Source organism: Pelobates fuscus, chromosome 4, assembly GCF_036172605.1.
Source record: "Pelobates fuscus isolate aPelFus1 chromosome 4, aPelFus1.pri, whole genome shotgun sequence".
Taxonomy (NCBI): Eukaryota; Metazoa; Chordata; class Amphibia; order Anura; family Pelobatidae; genus Pelobates; species Pelobates fuscus.
Window position 1 is genome coordinate 55,323,277 of NC_086320.1, and position 25,995 is coordinate 55,349,271.

General features: G+C 41.2%; 1 protein-coding gene across 2 annotated transcripts in view; it reads right to left on the bottom strand.

The window, feature by feature from the left end:
• The window catches only part of GRHL2 (grainyhead like transcription factor 2), a 102,080-nt gene that overhangs the window by 22,603 nt on the left and 53,482 nt on the right, over positions 1-25,995 (bottom strand). Inside the window, exons 8-11 of one of the 2 annotated variants that reach the window (XM_063450292.1) lie at positions 19,867-19,961; positions 10,742-10,900; positions 2,198-2,285; positions 1,411-1,547 (exon numbers count right to left, since the gene is read on the bottom strand). In XM_063450292.1, the coding sequence (XP_063306362.1) occupies positions 1,411-1,547; positions 2,198-2,285; positions 10,742-10,900; positions 19,867-19,961 (479 nt within the window). Of the gene's footprint in view, positions 1-1,410; positions 1,551-2,197; positions 2,286-10,741; positions 10,901-19,866; positions 19,962-25,995 lie in introns of both variants that reach the window. The other variant, XM_063450291.1, reaches the window with a different exon arrangement.

Below are 25,995 nucleotides of genomic sequence, written 5' to 3' on the forward strand. Positions count from 1 at the left end.
AAGTCCAGCAATTTCTTTATGTTGTGTGGCTTTTGCAGCACTGGATTGTGATGAGTTTATTTTTATAGTTATGAAAATTATAGTAGACCAAATATATCTAGAATTATCATCCAGTGTAAAGTCCCCATTCCCTGAAAATATATACACCCTATTGTGTATGTAAACTCAAAATGCAACTCTATGTAATAGGGATTTATAATTTTTCCTATATATGACAACAGCTTGCTCCTCTTGTGAAAGGACCCCTGGGATGTTTAATCATTTATGGCACAACCTTGCAGCTAAAAATACGCAGCTGCTCGATGTTACAATGCTGTTCAAATGTTCACATCAGTATTTTAAAAAGGTATATATTTATATATATATGTGGGAAGGTTATACATCTAGACCCATCACATGGTTTCCAACCAAAAAGTCCTTTAATCTGGGTTTAATAATTCTAATAGATCATTTGACAGCCTACAAGGTACTCCTATTGATTGACCTTTGAGATTAACCTTTTAGAACATTAGATCGTTCTATCAAAGCATACATCTGGAGCTATGAAAGACCCATGGGCTAACCGTTTCTTTCCAACACAGATTTTGTGGTGTAAAATATAGATACAGAAAGGTGCATAATTAGGCGTCTGATAACTATCAGCAAATCTTCTTGTATGAAGAACATTTCCAGGGCAAAACGTTAAAAGTAAAGCAAACAGGAGGGACAGCAGGGATATTCTATTGGTTTCCATGATGTCTGCAACACTTTTAGAACTTTGACCCCCACTATATTTGCCCAATATATCAAATAAAATATGCATCTCGAACTGTACAGTAAAACTGGATGGATTGAACGATGGTACAATTTAAAAGAGAAGTTAATAGCCACTATAGCCATGTTTTTAAAATAGTGATAATAGAGGTTAAGAAAAAAAAAAACTAAAAACTTTCAGACAAAAGGAAAAACAAAAAAAAACAAAAAAATAAAAAAAACTTTGATCCCGAGGAAGTTGGAAAAACATGGACATACCACTGCCATTAGTAATATTGCTCAAGAAAAGAAAAATTCTTCCTTAAATGCTTAATTCCAAAAGTATGTCAGTTGCTTTTGTATACTATTGGATTGATGATGCAATGATGATGCCAAAATATTAAATAAACCTCGTCATAAAAATACATTTGTGGAGCTCTGTGAATTATAATCCATGCAGTATTTTTACTGCACAGCTTCATTGTCCACCTAACCAAACAACAGAGGGTGATATGGCCTACGAACATGGCATTAAGGACTTTTTTAGACTCAATATTTAGATATCGAGTTCAGTTTTTATTTGCTTGTTTTTTACCAATGAATAATCGGTAGATATCTCCAGTAATCTGGAAATGACTGAAGGTCCCAGTTTATTGAAAATGTTTAAAATGTTAGTACCTGTCCAGTCCTCTGCAGATTTCCAAAATGAACATCTGGAATAAAAAGAACAGGCTGGGAGTCCAAGTCAACCATGGTCTTGAAGAACGTGGCGTCACTTTTCTTCTGAAGAGATAAAGCTAATAGCTTCCCGTCAGCTGCTAAAAATACCAAAAGTACAATCGATTAAAATGTTTCCTCTAACAAGGCAAAAACTCCAGTTCAACCAAAATGGATTATAAGGTGAAAACAGCCTTACGTTACGATCCTTCTTTCACAAGACAATATGACTAAGGAAGTATCTAGTGAGACGTCAAATGTGTACCCTTTGTCTTATTTTTTTTACTTTTTCTGTTCCCCCCGTTTGTTGCAGTGTGAATGTAAGAGATAATATAGCTTTATTCTAACTTTTTCATCTGCGTTGTGGTTGTATTACAATTTTGAAGAAATAAATCAGCACATGGATTTAAAGTTACTTGCTATCTACTTTATTTTTTTAGGCGTCTTCATGAGTGTGAGGAAGGGATTTTGTCTATTATATTTACATTTTTTTTTCTTGTATTTTTTTATTTTATTTTACGTGAAAGAGTCCTGAAAACCCATTTATGGATGTCAGGTCCACTTAAAAAGTTATCTGTATCTGTATTATAATTTTTTATATAGTCTGTGTTCTTAGAATGCTCCAGTGAAGTCTGAGATAATGTACAAAAAAAAAAAAATGATACATAAAATATAACCGGTGCATAGAAACATACCAGTGGTCTGATTTGAGATATTACTTTTAATTCACCATCATTGTTTTACTCACAATTATTGCCTTGAGATTGCGCGTTTTGGCCTTTGACTTTTTTCCGATTTTGTTTCCTTTCTTCATCACGGATTTTCCTTTCAGCTCCCTAAAAATGTTTTAAATAAATAGACAAAAAAAAAAAAAGAAATTACATTCTTTGCTTTTAATCTTTCCCTACCTCCTCTCCTGACATTACATTTTTACACCCTGTGTTTTATGTTTTCATCCTTTTATCAGTTTTTACTGAAAGGTCTTATGGTTGGAGACCTTGATTGCCTGTCATGCAGAAATGTTTCCGGGGATCTATTTTGCTGTAGATTCAATGAATGTACTTAAATTTTTTAGAAGTTAATTGATAGTTTTTATACTTCTACTATAGTAAATATTGGGGAAAAAAGTGTAGCATTGTGTTATGCTGTATAAAGTATGCAAAATCATGATCTGCTTGCACAAAATATGTGAAATCATGCAAAGTCTTTACTACACATGCTAAACCATGATATATTCCACAAAATGCGTTATAACGATACAGTTACTGAGCAAAACACGTGATCATGCTGTGCATGTATAAAATGCATTATAACAGGATGCATTTAACCACACTGTCTATTTTAATGTGTTACATCATGTTGGCCCTTCTGGAATTTGTTACATCAAACATCACTTTATCATTTTATCACTTTTCTCATTATGGCTTTTAAAAACAATGGTATGCCACATTATTATTATTATTATTTTTAATATAAATTCATTTTCCCTCTATTAATAAAAAAAAAACCTATTATAACATGCCAACTCTTAGACTGGTTCGAGTGTGAATACATCCATTTTTATTTATTATCCTATGGGTCAAGCTTTCAATTATTATTATTATTATCCAATTCTGCTCAATAATTACAGCGATTAGAGAGATATCCAAGACTGTATTAGACAGATAACAAATAACCATTCAATCAACTGGAGGGTTCTGTCTCATTAATTTCAACTGAACTGTGTTGTAAGTGGAACAAATAATGAAATTTGTTTACAGTTGCGATTACCAAGTCTGCTCTACGGTTTTAAATAGCTAAACCTTGGGTTTATTGAATAGAACCCCAAATATCACACAGACACCAGACGTATGTACACGGGTTTCAGCTTTCATTTCATAAGGTCTATTGGAAACCTAGGTATCAGAATTAGATAAGAACAGCAAAACAAGCAATCACCACCTGCTTCTTTTAAGTTTTTAAAATAATGCCTTGTCTGTTTTCAATGAAAGGCTTTAATGAGCTAATTTCACCCATTCAGTAATCATGATGTGTCGCTAATGAGTACTTATGCTTTTTATGGTGCCGAATCTTCTGTTTTTATATATATTTTTAATACCCTGTCTTTAGCACTAGGTGGCTCTCTTGTACTGCTGTATTAAAAGTGAACCTTGAAAATGGTAGGGAAAGAGATGATATATTATAATCTTCTTCTGTTTGCTAAGAGACACATGTAAAATTGGCAATTAAATTTTTCCTAGTTTGAAAGACTACTTTTCTAAGTAAGTTCACCTCCACATGCATAGATCAATATGTTAATTTTACTAATAAGTGGTATTTATACGAGTTGTCAATGAAAGGTCATATACTATAAATATAGATATATACACACACCACAGCTGTCTCACTAGCTCAGAGATAAAGTTTGAATAACTTATCTGAGAGAATGTATTCCTCTTTTTTAGAAATGCGTTAGACCAATTGTGATATCTTTCACAATGTCTGTCCTACAAACTGAAGCTTCCATTTACTTACGTTTTGGAAACATCAGATTTAGTCATGAAACATTCCCTCATATTGTGCTCCCTAAGCCAATTCCTTTTGATCCATGCAGAGCGCGGAGATGCTGAATGTAGGTCCTGCACACAAGGCAGCACTGAAATAGGAAGTACCTCTAGTGGCGGTCTAAGTGACGGCACTTAGAGTTGTTACTAGGCATCAATGTAAACACGGTCTAGACACCAGTGGTTATGTTGACTCTAATGCCCCTTTTAATTTGAAATTCTCTTGAATTCACAATAAATTTTCACTTTTGAAAGTACTCTGTGAGAAGAACAAACTAAGGTAATGTTGAAAGAATACCAATGCACATGAAGACAGAACAGAGAGCAAGAAAAGTGGAAAAAAGGAAAGCGCAAATTATAATTTTAGAGGTAGTTTGGGTGAGAATTCGACTTGTAGTTTTGACTTTGCAGTTCCAAATGGAAGTATCACCAAACTAAAAAAAAAACACAACATGGATAATGGCCTAATAGATTTCTTTGTTTTGTAATTCGATGTCCTGTCCGCACCACCACCAAAAAAAAAAAAAAAAAAACCCATAAAAAAAAAAATTATAATGATTGATGGTTAGGGGACAGTCACCGAAACACATAAATAAGTAATACAGAATTAAACCTGGGATCATCTGGCCTAAATATTTAAATTTTAGCAACTGAATGCTCAAAAGTAACTGAACCAAAATCTCTAATATTGAGAACAGTTACGTATCTCCATTCAAACAATAATATCTCTTCTCCTTTCCAAATTTTTCCACCTTGCACAACTCTAGTGACAATAGTCTAGAGGCTGCTGTGCAATTTGCTTGTAAGTGGGGCAAGGGAGCATGGTAGTGGTGTTCACTGGGAGAATGTCAACGAGATCCAAAATACATTTTTTCAGAGATACTACAATTTTATTAAAGACACGGAGGCTCCTATTATGCATATCTCTTTCTTTATTACTCTCAGCAGCAAAGATAGAGAAATATAAATATATCAAAATGAAAGAAAAAACTGCATAGGCACACAGGCAACCAATCACAAAACAGAGGAAGTGACTATAAAAGGCCTGTGTCACCCACAATCCTCCTCTTTCTTTGCTGCTCTCAGACCAGATAAGTACTCTCTGTTCACTCTCTGTCTAATGTGTTATTTATGGAATTTCTTTGGTTGTTTATTATGTGTTTATATTTTTTCTGGGGCTTCTGCTTACCTTTGCCCCTTCCTGTGCCTGCGTGGTGTGCCCTGCTTAATTTTTCTCCCCTGCCGGCCGGTCGGTTTTCCCCACCGTCCTCACCCTCTCCTACCCTCTCCTCTTCTCGTTGGGTGGCCTCCTGGTGGGTGGCCATGGGTGCTGCGGTTGGAGAGGTGTTTGCGTGCCTCCGCTCCTCGCGACGGTGGCTCCCTGGGTGCAGTCGGGTCGGACCGGACCGCTTGTGTACCATACACGCGTCCCTCCCCTGCACTTTCTGCTTCTCCCGAGGTGCCTGTACCTCGTGCGGCGGCCATCTTGGATCGCGGTTTTACCGCGATCTTCCTGCAGGCTTCCTGGGTTCCCTCTCCTCCTGCCCGGCCGTCCTCCCCTTGCTCTGTCGGCCTCTGAGGTTTCTTCTTTTCCTGGGCGCTCCACCATTCAGGTACTCTGTTTAATGTTATTATTATGCCTAATTAACCGTTTCTTTTCTCCTATGGGTTACTCAACCCTGTCCTGCAAGGTTTATGCTTTTGTTTTTTCTTAATGTGTATTTACAGTTTTCTCATTCTACCTCCCTGTTATGCCTTTGTATTTTGCCATATTTAATGATGGGAATTGCATGAATGTGTCCAGATCACATGGGCCTTTACTCTACTAGTTGTTTTACATCCCAGAGGGACCTGATCTTTCTGACAATTTATTTTATTTATTTTAAATATTATGTATTCCCTTTATATATTATTGCAGTTTCTCAAATCTGTTTTTATCTAATGGACAATACATTTTCGTTTTACATAACAACCCTCTCCCTATGATGGCTGAGGGTGATGAGCCTGAGAGCCGTTTTCATGATTTTTCATCAGGGGCAGCAGAGCTGACTGTCAGACATTAATAGTCTCCTATATGTCGTATCCCATGCCATGAATTTTTATCTTTATCCTGGGTGCGGAGTCGTCTTCGCCTTCCCAGTATTTCTGACGCAACTCCCTTAATGCCCCTGCGGCTACCTCTGCTCTACTGGGTATGGGACCCTCCCCCCTCCCCCGCTGCCCTGCCTCGCCGGGGCCCATAAGGCTAGGGCGGAGGATTATTACCTCATAACTCCCACTCATTGACGCAGATCCTGCCTGCTATGACGGACTCGCTGAGGCGGTCAAAGATGGCGTGCTCCCACCGCGCATAAGAGCCCCTGGTCGGGCTAAAAAGACCAATGTGGATACGGGCTAGACACCGTACTGAGAGGTCGGTTACCGACCGGAGTGAGGAGAAGGATTATGTGGTTATGGTAGGTGCCTTCCTATGGCGACCCCTACTGGGGCTACTATGTCCTTCTTGATTCCGCTACGGCGGTGAATATGAACGCCCGGGTGCATCACCTGTTGGCACTATTGGCAAATTTTCTATGGTCGTAACGACCGGACGCCAGAAGGCGATTCTTTGAAGGTTCACCCTGATTGGCGAATATGGCCATCTCCGCACCGGCCCTAAGCTGAAGGGAGGCTGCTCAGGTGCAGACTTTTTGTCATGGAACCGGGGTTTTATAAGTGAAGATGTTCACGTTGATTGCTAAGCCCCAAGTAATTAGAAATGGTTTTGGTGGGACCGGGCGTGACGGGAGCCGCCCGTCTGGCCGTGATTTACGGGACTCGTTCCGAGAATGCCAAGCTCCTTACTCCCTATGCGGGTTTTCCACGAACTCTAGACTCCACTCCTCCCCATCCAGGGGGAGAATATATTAAGCCCCTGCCACCCCGTGGTTACTCCCTTCTGGTGGATACCCTATGTTCCCCTCCTCCTTATGGACGGGTGGCGGACAGGTTTGGCCCAGTTTCTGCTAAAGATGCTGCCTTAGTAGTTTCTCTGAGCGGTACGGAGCTACCGTCCAGTGTTTTTTCTGTCTTGACCTGTTGGCATTTTGGTCCCATTGCACTTGCCTGTCAGGGGGACAGGTATCGTGATTCTCCACGGAGATCCACGACGTGCTCGCCTTAGGGAAGATTCGAGGGTTACCCTGGGGTTACCAATCTTCAGATCAGTATAGCCTTGGTACATAAATGGTGGGGAGGGGTTCGCCCCGTTCTACTTCCCCGACCTCTCTTTGTTTTCCCTTTTGGTACCACCACTTCAACTGATGGGCATCCATTGCCTCCGGGATCATTTCTAGGAGTAGGTTTGGTTGGTCCATCTGGAATTGACAGAATATCTTGTTATTGTTACTATGAACATGGAATACGGGTTTTTTTTCCCCGTTTTGCTTGGCGAAGGAAACGTTCAAGATTGTTTTTGCTAGGGCTACTGTTAAGTCTCTCATCGGCTTCTGAATGTCCCACCAGGAGGTGCTAGAGGTACCCATCTGAATGTCTACCTGGACGACATCCTGGTCATATCCCTGTCCAGGTACCAGTTACGGTTGCGTGTCAACTGTCCGATCACGATGCTTCGGGGTTTCCATTTATTAATGAGCGGTTAGGAGCCAGTTTTATGTAGTCCTCACGGTCGATGGAGTTTTTTTCTTAGGTTTCATGGTGGAACTCTATCAGATTGTTCCTGTTCCTTCCTGGCTCCGAGATCTAAACCATTATGAAGTTTGTCATGTAGACTTTTAGTACAGTGGTCCTGGTGGTCGGGCATTTAGTGAGGGTGCCAGACCTGCCAATGGTTTCCATCCAGGCTACGTCTCCAGGACCACCTCACTTTCTACCCCTTCAAGTCAGTAGGATTCCTATCTCTGTCCAGGTCACTGTTATGAGGCAAGGCGGGAGTTGGACGACGGTTCCAGGATCTATCTGATTCAAGACTTGGCTCATAGGTAGACCTGGATCAGCGGGACCCTCTGTGAGACGTGAATCTTTTCTCCCAGGGACAAGTGGTCCAAAATCGAGAAGATGTTGCACTCTGACTATTGTAAATCTTGGCGGGAACATTTTGTTTTCGCGGTTTTGCCCCGGTCGCGCATACGACTACGTTATGTTTTGAGTGGGCTATATGTCGGCGATGGGTTCCATTGACCAGCTAAGGGGCACATGGCGCACACGTGGCTAATCGTAGCGTACTGATTCTGGTGCTTTTTTGCCTTCAGGGTATCGGTGACAGCTGAACACGTTCCACCTGGAAACTTCTAGGTTCGCTTGGACTTCACGTTTATTCAAGAGTTTATGGCGTTTTTTCTCGGTTTGTAACGGTTGTGGAAGCGGTTCGAGGTTGATCTATTGGCATCTTGCCTTTACACCTCGTTACCGAGGTTTTTACGTATGGAAGGCGATACCCAGCAACTGTCACGATTGGCGTGTTCGTTCTGGACTGACCGGATATTTGGATGTATGCATTCCCTCCGTTCGATTTGGCTGCTTGCGGGCTCTTGCACTTGGCCCAGCACTAGGTGGCGTTGGTATTGATTGCTGCTCTGTGAAGGTCGCATCCATGGTTCCCTCGATTACTGAGAATGGCGATGATTTGCCATGTTTGATTCCAAGCATTCGGAACCCTTCTAGATGGAATGGGACTACACTTCGTGGATCAAGACCTTCTACATTGGATGATGTGACTCCTTTCGGGACGTTTGGATTATCTTGGCCATTCTGCGATCAACTCCCCGTCTCCTCTGTGAAACATGGATTCCGGGTGATCGACCGGCCTTAGGTCATCATGACAAGTGTGGTCCGGTTGATGCGTGGGACTACCACTGGTTTTTCCGTATCTATCCCTGGATTTGGGATTTTTCCTGGTCGGTCAACAACCTTCGTAGATCATCTATGTAGAGGATTCACCTTACTAAGTCACCTGGAGCTTAAATTTTTACCATACGTTCAGGACGTTTTTTGACACTATGGCCGGTGGGGTGTCTGGGAACTTACCTGGAGGTTACACAGCCACTACGTTTTCCGGATCGTGCACTTTGTTCTTTCCTTTCACCGCTCCCCACCTACTGGTGTCCACTCTTACATTGTTAAGATGGGTTTCCTGACTACTATGTTGGCTGGTATCGACATGTCGTCTGATGCATCCCACTTGGTACACGAGAGTATGACATACGGGGCCTTGGAGGGCGGTTGTCGTTTGGAGGATACACTACGGGCTGTTCTCCAGTGGCGAGTGTTGAGTTTCGTGACTCTATATTCCAGACCGATTGATCACATTGCATCTCATATGGTGGCTCAGCTTTGAACTTGCATAATAGGAGCCTCCGTGTCTTTAATAAAATTCTCAGATTTTACTATTAACATGACGTAAATCATGATTTTATTAAAGACACGGAGGCGAGTATTATTCCCGCCCACCCTCCCGGTGTTGGGTTTGGGATGAGATGCTGTTGGACTTACAGGTATGTGGCAATCCAGTCTGTTTGTTGTATGTATTTATTGTGTATATTTACTGAAGAAGTTTCAATTTTCCATGGTTTGGTTCTAATGGTAATTTTTTCTACTATAGGTTTGGTTTCCTAGACTGCTCCTGACGAATTTATTTGGTGAGTTTCAGTTTGGAGTTTAGATTTTACCATATTTCTCTCTCTTTTGTAGCTTGGAGTTCGGTTTGTTGCCGTTCCTGTTCTTACCGGTGTGTGATGTCGGTTCATGTTTCCTGGTCTTCGGTTCGCAAGAAAGGGGGATTGTGGGTGACACAGGCCTTTTATAGTCACTTCCTCTGTTTTGTGATTGGTTGCCTGTGTGCCTATGCAGTTTTTTCTTTCATTTTGATATATTTATATTTCTCTATCTTTGCTGCTGAGAGTAATAAAGAAAGAGATATGCATAATACTCGCCTCCGTGTCTTTAATAAAATCATGACTTTACGTCATGTTAATAGTAAAATCTGAGAATTAAACTGGTTAATCCAGACTCCTGTAGGAACAGCAACTGGCAGAACGGTCCTGGGCCACTTGTTGTCCGGGACAGACCTAGTGGTCTATGCATGTATACTTTCAACAACTGATAATGAACACATTTAGGCTAGCATTTTATGCCTTTATAGAGGCGTCATGTGGTAACTGCAGCATTAGTGTCTAGAGGTGACTGTCATGGAGCAAATGTGGTGACATTCAAGTATCCTTTTCTGATTTTGACCCTGGACAAAAATGTGTTTTCTTTTCTGAGAAAATATCAGTGGAAAATTACTTCAGTAAGTAGTGTTTATAGTGTTGAATTCCTGTGGCTCTCAGGGCAGCTGTAAAACTAATCTGTAAAAGTTAACTTTTATCATGAAGGAACAGTAGTAAGTTATTCATTGTATCACAACCCATTTCAGAATTTTATTGTGTATACGCACAAACGTATTGCTGTCACCACTGACACTTGTTTTCTTAATATGCGCATCTGTGTGTCACCTTGTTTGTTATTGGTTTGTACAATAAGACACAAGTTTGACAAATAATTCCAAAGATTGCACCGGCTGAAACCGAGTAAAAGATATTAAATTCATTGAAAGCTTTAGAATCATTCTCTGCAACATTTAAATATCAATTTTATATCAGAAGTAAGTTTTTGCACCTTTGTAGATATTTTATGCTCAAAACTATTATTAATCCAACCACAATCCCAGCAATATACGCTGACTATTTTTTCAAAAGGACAGATTAACTTACTTTATCACAGAACACTTTGATCTGGCAATATGCCCGATGGATTGGTTTGTTGCTGCGATTATTGTAGCTGTAGGTGTCAATCTGAATCATTAGGGGAAGTCCTTTGACCCCTTTCTGTGAGGAAAAGTCTGTACTCAAGCAATTCACGGTGATGAAAATCTGTGGAAAGAAAATGAAAATCATGCTTACATCCATGGTATTACAAATTACACACTTGTCATGCTAAGAAACACATATTTCACTTTCATACACGCCTATGGTAACAAAATGACTATGATTGGAATGTATAATATTTATTACTGCACAAAGCTTAGGACACCAATATTTACCTTGTTGTGTCCACTTAAAGTCAAATTTTTTTTCCTCTTGGTTAAGTCAAAATATAACCAATAAGTAATAGAACGAAAAGTAGTTTGACACCTTGTCAAAGAGGGAGGCTCAGAAGCCAGCCAATCACAGTGCATTACTTCACAGTACAGGAAAATTGTTTGGAGCAGCAAAAAATGCCTGGTGATGCTGTTTGGCTTCCAAAACAACCAATCACTCTGACTGAGCATTCAAAGCAAGGGAAGGGGTTTATAAAAAAAAAAAAAAAAAAACACAAGAGAAAATGCTTTCATATTGCCTACTCTTGCCCTAAAATTCAAAATTCACTTAGAATTCTCACTTTAGTAAATAAGCCTGCAAAATAAAACAAATAAATAGATAAATAAATAAAAAATATAAGATCAATATGGTTGTTGATTTGCCCACATGAACAAATAGCAGTTCGTTTTTGTTTTTCTGAAATTCTGAACAATATCACAAGTTCACGGATATTTTTCTGCCTACATATATACTTAGCAGAAATTATACTTATTTCATCTCTAATTCGATGATTACTTGGTCGAAAACTATGTATATGTTATTGGTTTCTCTTCTCTTTTTCACTTTTCCTTTATATTAAATTGATTATATTAGGTTCATTCTTATTTGGGTTTACTTTTCACACTTTTTTACTTTGTGACAATTTTTTTTTTAAATAATATATTAAATGACGTTTTAGAGATTATTATATCATAGGGTAAGTTCCTCTCCATAATATACAGTTTACCTAGGCTTACCCCCTTTTGTGCCCTATTGATTTAAGACCTTCAACGCTCCAGTTTTCTCCCTTATAACACATGAACAAATAGTATGTTCCATACAAGATTTTGCAGCGTAACAGGTAAATCTAATTAGTGTGCCTTTTTTTTTTTTTTTAAATACCTTGCAGCTAATTCTCCGTTCTTGCGGCACACTCACAGCTGCTTAGAAAACACCCTAATATAAATGCATAGCATTGTTTAATTAGCAAGTTAATGGCCTATGACATTATGACACTATTTTTTTATTTTTTTTTTACATTAAATGCAACCAGGAAACTTTATTAAACATTAACCACACAAATACCAATGAACACCTATTGTAAATATAACAACATATAATTGGAGCTCATAATAAGGTGCATGGCAGTGTCGTTTTAATTAAATATTTCAGATGGGCCGAATGGTTCTTATCTGCCGTCACATTCTATGTTTCTATGTTTCATATAAGCATACCTCCCAAGTGTCCCTATTTATGGGTGAGAGTCCCTATTTTGGTCTCCCTGTCTTTTGTTGGTGTGCCTTACTGTATAACAGAGCTCCACAGCAATATTCATAGTAATGTGACTGCAATAAATGTGTTTAGAAATCAGTCTGTAAATAAGATACATTGTTCTTGTTTTAAATTATTTAGTTGCATAAATTGTTATTAGTAAATCACCTCAACTTTCTCAGAACAGACCCTGTCCCCACCACCAGTCATACCCCTAAAATAAAAGTGTCCCTTTTTGTCCATTTAATGTTGGGAGATATGCATAAGCAGACATATTAAGGATGCAAAGCATTTCAAGAGACATGCAGACTTGCTTGCATACAGAAGTTGTACTTTAGTCTCAGGGAAAGCTAAATGGGATTATCAGACTCAAACCCAGTTAGCATGATACAAATGTATCTTATATGGAATATTTATTCAAGAATAAAAATTACTCGCAATCTATTCAATTGTAAATGCTGCCTCTTCAGAGAAAAGGCAATTTTTACAGCATTCCCTAATAACAAATCTAGGTGCCATCACTCAGACGGCCACTAGAGGCCCTTCCATATTTTAGTCTTGCAATCTATGCAAGCATCTCTACGAGTGGATTCTGATTGGTGCAGTGTGTCATTTTTGCTGCACATGTGCACAATTCTACCAAAGGGGAAGCATTGAATTGGCTGAGATCTTAAATCTTGATGAGCTCACCAAGGGCGGCAAGAGAGAAAAGGTAATGAAATCTTTCTACGGCACTATAGCGTTAGGAATATATGTTATGTTTGTATTCTTAATGCAATAGTGTTCCTTTCAGAATAAAATAATCAATAAGGCAAAAAAGAAAAAGTTTAGATAGTAACGCAATTGGTTTAATATTAAACGATATTTTAGCTTGAGGGCGGGGATCCTTTGCTTGGCAAACACTTTATAAATAACCATTTATTAGATAGTGGGTAATATAATGCAAAGCTATATGATTGGCCAAAATGTATAATTTCTCAGTTATACGTAAAACTACATACACACAATTATAAGACCATTAGGGACTTACCATTTTGAAACAAACAGAACCAAAAATATATTAATGTTTGAATTGCATAAGATACTAATTTTCAACCTTGTGCTGATCCATAAATTTAGGACTATGAAAAATATCAGTAGGACAACTCACAGATCATACTTTGATTACTATTTGAGCCAGGCCGGTTACAGAGAGCAATTTGATTAGGAAAAACGACTGGGATACTGCAAACATGACAATCTATTTAAAGATTTGTAAATAAACTTGCGTCTTTGAACTGTTAGTTAATATAAACCATTTTGCTCCTCGCCTAAGCTGGCCTCGTGTTTAGCCTCAACAGAGCAGCTCTAGGCTGTCCTTTATTTACGAGTTAACAGCCCAGTTTTATAAGCACTCTTGGGGTCTATAAAACTCACCCAAGAAGCAGGTTATTTGGTTTTATAACAATGCCAATGCCTCTAACAGAAGTTTACATTCCTTTATTGAATCGTTTAATCTACGCCACTCCCTGATAACTACACATAAAGAAGCCAGTCATTATGGATAGAGTGCAATCGAGAGCAGGTTTACACGGATTCCATTACAGCCCTGTATTGGTTAGGACTGCACCTTGTACAGGAAGTTTTACCTGTAACGTGGGAGAATAGTAATCACACACGTGTGCATCTATACTTATCAGACATTGTAACAAATAATACATTAAAAAAAAACAGTTTAACCCCCTTATGTCAGATGACTTTCCAGGTTTGTCATGATACAAATGTCTTCCTACCACCTTGGTGGTGAATGAGTTAAAACAGATCTTGGATGACACAGGGGAGGTGCTAAATTCACATGAACAAGTGAAATCCCTACTACAACATGATATAATCAGGTCCTTATCTTAGAATTACACAGACTATGTTAGAACAGTCACATTTTTCATGTCTCCTTGAATACTTATTTTTTTTTTTTTTAATATACAGAATAAGAACAGCGCGCGCACACACACAAATACATTAAAAAAAAAAATAAGTACTGTTTTACATAGGCTACCTAAAATCACCTATCTTGGGGATTCAGTTATATTGTGTTAAGCCAACCCCTTCTGGATTGAGCCCCCCCCCCCCCCTTCCACTATGCCCCTTTGCAGGTGACCACAGGAAAACATACATTTGAGGAGAATGTCTAGAAGCAGTTTAAGCAGCAAGTATTGCAGTTAGCATTTTAATCTCTCATGTTGAAATTAGTGTAGAACCACTGATGTAACCAGAGCTTCAGTCACAAGGGGCAGAACACAATTTTTTATTTTTTTTTAATTCTTAATTTTTTCTGTGCACATGATAACACAAAGGTTTGCAATGCCACAACAGCATAAATAAGCAATGATGTTCATGGCATGAAAAAGCGGCACAGTTTTTTAAAAAGTATAATAGCAAGTAACGGTAAGAACATCGCTTAATATGCGTTAGCGTAGATACATGGTTAATAAGCAAGATTACTGAGGCATGTACAAAGATTTATGGGAGACTATAGCATTTTTGTCCACTACACAGCGAGTAACCCATATAGGTGTGGGCCAGCAAGGGGTTTAGCGGCATAGAGGCTGCAGCCTCAGTAGGCAGATTGTGCTTAGACACATAGTGTATAGACAAATTGTGTATGGGCGAACAGCGTAAGGGCAAATAGTGCATAGGCAAATAGTGCACATATTAATTCCACGACAGCATAAATAAGCAATGATGTCAACGTAGATGATGCATTAGCGTAGATACACGGTTAATAGGCAAGATTATTGAGGCATGTACAAAGCTAGGGTACAAGATTTATGGGAGACCACGGCATTTTTGACTACTACACAGCAAGTAACCCATATAGGTGTGGGCCAGAAGGTGGCTCTGCAGCATAGAGGCTGCAGCCCTAGCAGGCAGATTGTGCTTAGGCACATAGCATATAGACAAACGTATGGGCAAACAGCATATGGGCAAAAAGCGCATGGGCAAAAAGCGCATGGGCAAAAAGCGCATGGGCAAACAGCGCATGGGCAAACAGCGCATGGGCAAACAGCGCATGGGCAAACAGCGCATGGGCAAACAGCGCATGGGCAAACAGCGCATGGGCAAACAGTGCACACATTAAATAAACAAATCAAATTAGAAGAGAAGGTACGGTTGTTGTTCTTGCCAGGTAAGTCCCACACTGTGAGCAAGCTGTTAGCTGGAACGCGGGCAGTTGCATCCCCTCATCCAATGCCGTTAATGTGCTTCAATAGATAGTCTGTTTGATAGCCAGGTCTGGTGACTCCTTTCATCCTCCAGCTGGTCTGCGCCAAGTGTCGGTCCTCCTTGTGGGCTCCCCAGCTTGGTTGATTGTCACTGCTGTGCCGTAGGTGAGCTGTTACCTCCCGGTCCCACACCAGGGGAACTGCATGTCTCTTGTTGCAGCTTGCTGGCAGAGCTCTAGGCTTGGGTGTCTGGTGATGTTTGCGTCTCCGATACCACGCTGTTCGCCGGTGCCCCGGTTTTTGCAGCAGAGTAAGTCTCCGGGTGGGCCTCATTGTGGATGCTTTAATCGGGCACCTCGGCCCCATGTGATAGGGAGTGCGGTGCCGTGCTGCTGTTGTAGCTGGCCTCGAAGCGGGAGGCCAGCTCCTCTTCTCCAACTGCTCCCAGAATTTCATGCACACGGCGTTGAACCTAGCCTGGAAGGCCGCTGCCCATTCGTCGGCTGTCTGAGGCAGGTTGGCGGCACTGCCGTCGGCCATCTTGGCTTGGCCTCGTGGGGCTGTTTGGTCAGAGGTGCTTTTACGGATATCCCAGAGGTGAGTGTTCTCCGTGGGCTGCTGGACCGGGATGACCCCCGCCGGTCCAGAGGGGGGGGGGACATGGACCCTTCTTCACAGGGGTAGTTGGTTGTGGTGGGGGGAGAGGGACTGTCTCTCCCGCGCCCTCCTGTCGAGTAGGCCTCAGACACTTGTCCGAGAGGTGCCTCTCGTTTTGTCGCTTGAGAGGCACCTTGCTGCTCTGCTTCGTGTCCCCCTTCATTTGCCGGCCTTTGTGGCCTGATTAGTCGCCGTTTAAGAGATGAAAGGTGGTTTCTAAAGCGGTTAGTTGCAGGAGCTCTGGAGGTTATGGCAGAACACAATTTTGCACCCCACCATTAACTACAACCCCAGTTCCCAACCATTCTATCCCTCTTGTTGTAAGGCTAATTCAACACATGTAAAAACTCACTATGGTATTTGTTGATAAAGTGCATTATAATTTTTATGAATAAACATTTCTTAATGCAAAGAAAAACAAAATAGCTGGTGATGAATTTAAGCATGTTTTGTGTGTTTGAATGTATGTATGTATTTGTGTGTAGAGTTGGCATTTGAACGCTGTTGTATGTTTGTAAGTACTGTTGCTATTTACAAGCATTGGTGTACTTGTGTTTAGTATTTGTGTTTGAATGTGTTTGTATGTACATTGGCATTTGATTGCAGGGTGCACATACACTGCCCCTCACATACATACACACTGACTTATACACAAACACATATACACACCGAAAGACACACTCACTGACAGACACACTCAATTACAGACCCACACATACACACCAACAGAAACACTCTCAGTGACAGGTGATTTCACTGTTTTGAAACAAACTCACTGACTGACACAATGACACTGAGTGACAGACACATACTCTTAAAGATTTGAAACACACACACACATTCACTGACAGACTCATACATACACACTGACTGACACACTGACACACTATCAATGACAGATATAGAATCTCATTGATTTGAAACATACTCACTGACAGACACTCACCAACAGACACACACACATTGATGGACATTCTCGCTGACAGACACAAACAAATAAACGGACAGGCACACTCACACATTTCCATATTCTTGCACACAGTCAGAAATTCATTTTATTTCTTGTGGTTTTATTTTGTTAGGCCCATCCACCCTCCCTAGCTTTTGGAGAGCTGGTGTGGGTCCTCTCCCTGGAATACAAAGGCTTGTGCAATCTTCTAGTTCGTCACAGCTCCCTCGCGCACTGTTTAGTGGCCCCCGGCATCACATCAGGGATGGAGGGATCAGTGAGGAACTGGAAGAACACCAGTGCTCCCTCAATGCTGCCGCCTGTCTCCGCTCTTCTCCCCAGCATATTTCGGCAGAGAAAGCATGTCCCATCCAGATGATAATATATATATATATATAATTTCTCTAATCAGGTTTCATTTGATAGTGGTTACGAATGGAAATTATTACCCCTCACCCCTTTTTGTTTTTTTTACTATGGTTAGAAGTATGAAGCCTGTTTTGTCTACAAATTCCATCATTCTTATGGAATCTATATGTACAAGTCACACTTATGGAGTCATTTTACAGTACTTGGCTCAACTTTGTGTTAGAGATATAACTAAAATAAACATGTCAGATTGGTGCGTGCCTTAAATTCTGCTTTATATTTCCATCTATAAAAACATTGCAGGTCAATTAAAGGTCATAGTTCAAGGAGTCTTTAAACGTCGTAATAGTTAATCTGTAAATACAAAGTATTTTATATGCTGGTTTAGTTTAAACAGAAGTATAATGTTTCTGTGCTACACACACACACACACACACACGAAACACAACGTCAATGAAATAAAAAACACACACAAAAAACTAAACAACTTGTGCGTGTATGATGAGTAAACATTGGCCTTGTTTACACAATAAAAAAAAAGCTGTGTCGCATCATCACAGGGTGGAGTTCAATACAACCTCCTCAAAACACACACACCGAACACATTCTTATAAAAAAATGTTTTTCAAGAGTCTGAAGTACAGAATTTAATGAGTGTTTGCAAGGGCCTATTATAAAGCATGCCGGTGGGACCCGTTAGCAATGACTGTGTGTTTGCAGAGAGGATGTATATACTTTACATTATGGATAATATAAAAAAATATTCTTGGAAACTCAAGCTACGCATGCAACAGACAGAAATTTTTATCTTTTTTATTTACTTATTATTTAAAACCGCTAAACACTTTCTCAGTAACCAAAGGGCATGTGGTCTGCATCATGGATGAGTGCAGTACGCAGTCAGGGCAACGATACTTCTGCAGCCATATTACCCAACTAGTACTTTGAGCCATTCAGGAGCACCAGATCAGAAGGAGAGCTCACCGTGACCTTCACTCACAAGAGATGTAATCCACGTGCTACTTTACCCCTTCCAGTTTACCAGGAAGCTTAACTTTCCTGGACTACAAAATGTTTCAGGAGGTTGGGGGGGAGGGGGGGGAGGGGGGGGAGAGGGGGGGGGAGGGGAGAGGGAGTGGGGGGAAACAAACTCCTCTAAAAACACTCCTAATATCCAGAGCCGCTCGAAAACACACCCACACACACCAAAACAGTCTTACCCCACACCACTACTAGCAGTAACAACCTCCACATCAGAGCCTTAAAGGACCACTATAGTCACCTAAATAAAGCAGTTTTCGTGTATAGATCATTCCCCTGCAATTTCACTGCTCAATTCACTGTCATTTAGGAGTTAAATCACTTTGTTTCTGTTTATGCAGCCCTAGCCACACCTCCCCTGGCTATGATTGACAGAGCCTGCGTGAAAAAAAAAAAAACTGGTTTCACTTTCAAACAGATTTAATTTATCTGAAATAATTGTATCTCAATCTCTAAATTGAACTTTAATCACATACCGGAGGCTCTTGCAGGGTCTAGCAAGCTATTAACATAGCAGGGGATACGGAAATCTTAATTAAACAGAACTTGCAATAAAGAAAGCCTAAATAGGGCTCTCTTTCCAGGAAGTGTTTATGGAAGGCTGTGCAAGTCACATGCAGGGAGGTGTGACTAGGGTTCATAAACAAAGGGATTTAACTCCTAAATGGCAGAGGATTGAACAGTGAGGCTGCAGGGGCATGTTCTATACACCAAAACTGCTTCATTAAGCTAAAGTTGTTCAGGTGACTATAGTGTCCCTTTAATCACACAAATGCAGAACTTCAAAACACAACTTGTAACTCGGGCATACTGGAGGAGATACATTAGGAAAATAATAGGTACTATGAAAACAACAAAGAGGAAACAGGAAAATAATAGTAAACAGTCAAAAAGTTGGAGAGCAAAGAGAGACATGCAGCAAGAGCCATAGAAAGACACCAGGGGTAAAACAAAAAAAAGTGACTTGGAGAATATGGAAATTAGATTGGCAGAAGGAGAAACTAGAAAGCCAAAATGTAAATTGAAAAATGGGAAAGTGTATTTTTGCCTGGGGCGGTAACAATCCTTGTCCCAGATTCCCCTTTGATTGTTTTCTAACTGAGGTAATGTTAATTCTTTGTGATTGACTTTTTCCAGACATTCTTAATCAAGAAAAAAAAAATACTTCTTTGAGACTTGTTTGTTTTCCAGTTATGAAAAAAGGTTGAGAAATCGTGCTCTACACACCTTTTCCAAATACTTGTTCGTGTAATAGGTCATGTTTTTAATTGCAATAAAATAGCAGTTACCTTGGCTTCTTCATTGACATCCCAAGTAAACGACACTGCATTGTAAGCGATTTCTTCGATATTGCCAATTGTGTTGAAACTTTCTTTGTAGTCAGCTGTGAAAAGATTACAAAAAGGTTTATTAATCTCATTTACTCTATTTTTGTTTTATTGTGGATAGTGATGGTTTACTGTTTTTCTATGTGATTTTTTTTTGTCCACCTTTAGAGTAAGTCATTATAATTTGCTTAATGCTTGTTGTCGTGATGCTTGCTATTACCATGTTATCTGCTGGTTATTTTTACTCTTTTTTGAATGCTACATTTTGGAACTACTAAAAAAAAAAAGTCTTCCTTTAAAGGGGCACACTCAGTATTTACTCAGAGGGTCGATGCCCAAGACCTTTACAGCAGGTGGTACTATCTGCTGTGGACTTTCTCTCCACAGTGTTGTTTTCTGATCAGCATCAATTTACTAAATATCAATTATGCATTTAAAACTCAATTTCATTTTGGTCAATTCTCATGCATTCAGTTGTTAAAATTCTTGTGTGGTTCCCTGTAAATCACCAGCCACCAAATAATGACCAAATTGAGCCAAATTGATCCTTGTGATTTATAAAAATAAACAAACAAACAAATAAAAAAAAACAAAAAACCAGACAACCCATTCTAGGCGCAAATCCCCTGGTATTGATCATGGGGAATGTAACAGAAAAATCAAGGCAGTCTGTGGGAAGCTTATTTACTCATAGTATATGGAGATTCCACTGATTTCAACAGACAACTGAAACTGCAAATTCAGATGAAAAATAACATTCGTAATAGTTTTTGCATAGGTGAATGGGTTAAAGGGATACTATAGTGGTAGGTATACAAATCCCTCCCTTGTGCTCCCCCATCTCCCAGTAGATAAAGGATTAAAAAACAAAAAGATAAACAATGTTCTCACCTAATTCCAGCACCAATGCCCCTACTACTCATCAGACATCATACAATGGATTAGGCCCTCCCCTATGGGACTTAACTGACACTGGATGTCCTCATGCAGAGGGTGATGACGTCCAGCGTCGGTGAGGTGACTAAACGTCCGGTAAAATCCCAGAAGTGCCTCTAGCAGCTGTCTGGTAGACCTGCACTAAAGGCTGTCTTCGTGCTGCAATTTAAACATTTTTCTCTAAAACGCATGGTTTACATTGCAGGACAGAGTGTGACAGGGACACTGCACCCAGACCACTTCAGTGTGTTAAAGTGGTCTGGGTGCCTGAAGTAGCCAAATTGTGAGGATCACCAAAACATGCAGTCGGCTACTATTTGTCAGCCGTTCGGTGTTAAGTGTATAGACCTATCCTTGTTTAACATTAATTTCGCAACAAACACAAGCCAAAGACAAAGAGGTAGATTCCAGATTCTTTAAGTGGACGTTCTTTAATTTGCTAGTTATCATTATAATTACATTACACAGGTTCTGTTAGTGATTGTACCCCTAGTGGTGAATATTAGAACTTCTATCAAATGCACAAACAAATACAGCTCTTCGTGTATTGCAACTCTATATATTGATCTGGAAAATTTATTCTAACATTTCCGAAATCCTTTATTCACATCCAGTAATACATCTGAAAGTAATGTGGCTGAACTAGAATCACAGAGTTTCAGGTTCACAGAAAGAAATACTACACTACATGTGATGCAATGCAGTCCCCTACCTTTACTTTGGCAGATAACTGCTTGCCATTCGGATTGCTGTATATACGTTTCTTTTTACAGTATTACGGTTTACATTGTGCTTTTTTCACAGCAACACATACTGTCTGCTTCCTGGTTGATCAGACTGACCTTTCCATTTAGACGCATTGCTCACTTTTGTCGATGAGCTTGTTTACATCATTAATACTATGCTCAGTGAATTATCACTGGCTCATGCCCATCAAACAGTGAGTAAAATAACAGATATTGGTGTATTAGTGCCAGGGGATTTATGGAGGGGGGAGGTTGGCTCAGTTGGTGAGGACGTTAAACAGCCCTGGCACTGCCCAGTGTTCCTGCAGGTGAGCCCAGACATTTGAAGCACAAGTATTACGAGGAAGTATTTGTTTAATGCATATTTTCTGTAAATATTAGGAAATATCAAGATGAACAAATGCACCTGTTGTAAATAAATGGGACGGAATCCAGAGTAGTCTGTGTGGCATCAAAATACAATGTATATTCTAAGGCTTCTATTAAACATCGAAAGAAGCCCTTCTTGTACAAGACAAGACCCCCTATTTATTACCAAGTATGCATCGATCCAGTGAATCATTTCATTTATAAAACAGGAAAGGCTTACTAGTTTCTTTAAACAGATTTCCAAAACCTATGTTGGGAGAGCATGTACCTTCATGTCAAATTCCAGATTGATTTTTGTTTGATTACAAGGTTTGAAATTTCCACTCCGAAACTAGCCATTTGCAAGTGACTACCCACAGATATGTAGAATCATCCTTGAATTAGCCTGAGAATCTGCTCCGGATGCACTAACCAACAGAGTTATGTGAATGGCTGTAAATGCATTACATTACATTGGCCCATGTATGAATTACTGATAATTTGGCTACAAAAGAAGAAGAAGAAGGGAAAAAAATATATACTTACATACACTTAATTTTAAATTTAAGAACAAAATAGCTAGAAAAATGCAGCCAGCTATGCTTTTAGTTCATATTCTTTGGACTTGCTTTTAAAATTCACTTTGAATAGATTTTGAATTCCCACATTTGTAAATAACCCTATTTTTCTCCTAAAATGTTCTGAATTATCCCAGTCCTTTGCCTACACCTCCAGCCACCCCACCCCCCTAAAATGAAAGCGTCCCTCTTTGGCCATATGAAAGGTATTTAAATTTGTGTGTGCTGCTCAAGAATACATACCGAGAACAACACTCACAACCATACTCTAAGTCAGCGTTTACCAAGTGGTGTTCCTAAGGGTTCAAACAAAACTGGTGTTCTGCTGCAATTTGCCCATCGGGTAAGGCAATTAGTGCCAACCAGTGGGTAATTTTGAACCTGTATGGATGCTGGGAGGATATAACAAATGGTCACTTCCGCCCAGACATAGAGAGGGCCGGCTGGATGGAGAGAGGCAGCAGCGGGGAGTGAGCTACAAAGACTTCACACACCAAACAAGACACCCTCCTGCAGAAAAAAAAGTAAGCTAAGTGGAGAGTGGCCACAACTATAAATATTATGATCTGTGTGAGGTGTGTGTGTGTGTGTATATATATATATCTGTCTGTCAGGGTGTGTATGTATCACCAGGGCCGGACTGGCCCACCGGGATACCGGGAAATTTCCCGGTGGGCCGCGGCACCTGGGGCTGGGCTGACAGCCCCATTCATCACTGGCCAGGCTCCTGTAATCCTGGCCGGCCCGAGCAGTGCGGCCGCACTGGGCCCCATGGGAGCAGCTCGCACATGGCCGGCCGGGATTGGAAAAAAAGAGACAAAATATATATATTGCAGCGGGGGCGGAGCTTACCGGCAGGCAGGGGCGGAGCTTACCGGCAGGCAGGGGCGGAGCTAAGCGGCAGGCTGGGGGCCCTGGTAATTGCAGCATGGGAAGCAGGAAGGAGTCCCTGCTTCCCCAACAAGCAGTCTCCAGGAGCTCCAAGCAGGAGGTAAGAAGCAGGGCAGTGTGTATGTGACTGTCTGTGTCTGTGTGACTGTCTGTGTGTGTGTTTGACTGCCTGTGACTGTCTGTGTGTGTGTTTGACTGCCTGTGACTGTCTGTGTGACTGTCTGTGTGTGTGTTTGACTGCCTGTGACTGTCTGTGTGACTGCCTGTGTATGTGTGACTGCCTGTGTATGTGTGACTGCCTGTGACTGTGTGTGTGTGTGTGTGACTGTCTGCCTGTGTGTGTGTGTGTGTGACTGTCTGCCTGTGTGTGTGTGTGTGTGACTGTCTGCCTGTGTGTGTGTGTGTGTGACTGTCTGCCTGTGTGTGTGTGTGTGACTGTCTGCCTGTGTGTGTGTGTGTGACTGTCTGCCTGTGTGTGTGTGTGTGACTGTCTGCCTGTGTGTGTGACTGTCTGCCTGTGTGTGTGACTGTCTGCCTGTGTGTGTGACTGTCTGCCTGTGTGTGTGACTGTCTGCCTGTGTGTGTGACTGTCTGCCTGTGTGTGTGACTGTCTGCCTGTGTGTGTGACTGTCTGCCTGTGTGTGTGACTGTCTGCCTGTGTGTGTGACTGTCTGCCTGTGTGTGTGACTGTCTGCCTGTGTGTGTGACTGTCTGCCTGTGTGTGTGACTGTCTGCCTGTGTGTGACTGTCTGCCTGTGTGTGTGACTGTCTGCCTGTGTGTGTGACTGTCTGCCTGTGTGTGTGACTGTCTGCCTGTGTGTGTGACTGTCTGCCTGTGTGTGTGACTGTCTGCCTGTGTGTGTGACTGTCTGCCTGTGTGTGTGACTGTCTGCCTGTGTGTGTGACTGTCTGCCTGTGTGTGTGACTGTCTGCCTGTGTGTGTGACTGTCTGCCTGTGTGTGTGACTGTCTGCCTGTGTGTGTGACTGTCTGCCTGTGTGTGTGACTGTCTGCCTGTGTGTGTGACTGTCTGCCTGTGTGTGTGACTGTCTGCCTGTGTGTGTGACTGTCTGCCTGTGTGTGTGACTGTCTGCCTGTGTGTGTGACTGTCTGCCTGTGTGTGTGACTGTCTGCCTGTGTGTGTGACTGTCTGCCTGTGTGTGTGACTGTCTGCCTGTGTGTGTGACTGTCTGCCTGTGTGTGTGACTGTCTGCCTGTGTGTGTGACTGTCTGCCTGTGTGTGTGACTGTCTGCCTGTGTGTGTGACTGTCTGCCTGTGTGTGTGACTGTCTGCCTGTGAGTGTGACTGTCTGCCTGTGAGTGTGACTGTCTGCCTGTGAGTGTGACTGTCTGCCTGTGAGTGTGACTGTCTGCCTGTGTGTGTGACTGTCTGCCTGTGTGTGTGACTGTCTGCCTGTGTGTGTGACTGTCTGCCTGTGTGTGTGACTGTCTGCCTGTGTGTGTGACTGTCTGCCTGTGAGTGTGACTGTCTGCCTGTGAGTGTGACTGTCTGCCTGTGAGTGTGACTGTCTGCCTGTGAGTGTGACTGTCTGCCTGTGAGTGTGACTGTCTGCCTGTGAGTGTGACTGTCTGCCTGTGAGTGTGACTGTCTGCCTGTGAGTGTATGACTGTCTGCCTGTGAGTGTATGACTGTCTGCCTGTGAGTGTATGACTGTTTGCCTGTGAGTGTATGACTGTTTGCCTGTGAGTGTATGACTGTCTGCCTATGTGTGTGTGTGTGTGTGTGTGTCTGTCTGTCTGTCTGTGTGCGCGGCTTTCTGTGTGTGTGTGGCTGTTTGTGTGTGGCTGTCTGCCTGCCTCTGTGTGTGTGGATGTCTGTCTCTGTGTGTGTGGATGTCTTGGTGTGTGTGCATTTGCGAGTGAGCGAATGACTTATGGGGCTTTTTTCCAGGGCTGCTTCGTATCCCCAGTCCGGCCCTGTGTATCACTGTGTGTCAGTGTGTGTATCTGTGTGAAGGTGTATCTGTGGGTACCTGTATTTGTATGTGGTAATTAAAAGGTTTGTGCTACAGCGCAAACCTTTATCAGGGGTTCCACAATTTTGGTACACTATGTCAAAGGGTTCCACTGGAAAAGTTTATTGGAAACCTCTGCTCGAAGTCATTGGCAAAAAAAAATAAAAATTTGAAAACCTTGTAAAATAGCACATAAAAGGTGTGGCTTTATATTTTTGCTTTTCCTGCTATTGTCCTGGCCTTTGACACACATTACACGCTTGTGAGAACTCATTAAAGTAGGCTGCTTTTATAAGCAAATGTGCTTTGTTTGCCAAGCACGTCATTTAGCAACAGAGGTTTGTAAATACATCCAGGAGACAGAAATTCTGAGTTCTCTCGTGTAAGTTTCACCCATTGAAAGTTATTTAAAGGTCGTTCAATCGAATTTAACTATTCAGGTTCCAGGCATTGCACAAGACTGGCATTCATGCGTTCACTAAACTATTCCCCAACAAGATTTTTTTTACCTTTTCTTTCTTTTACTTCCTTTTTATGACACACAGACTAGGGAAATCACAGAACTGATAATGTTTTGTTCAGCAAAACACAGTATCAGGAATTACTCAATATTCAT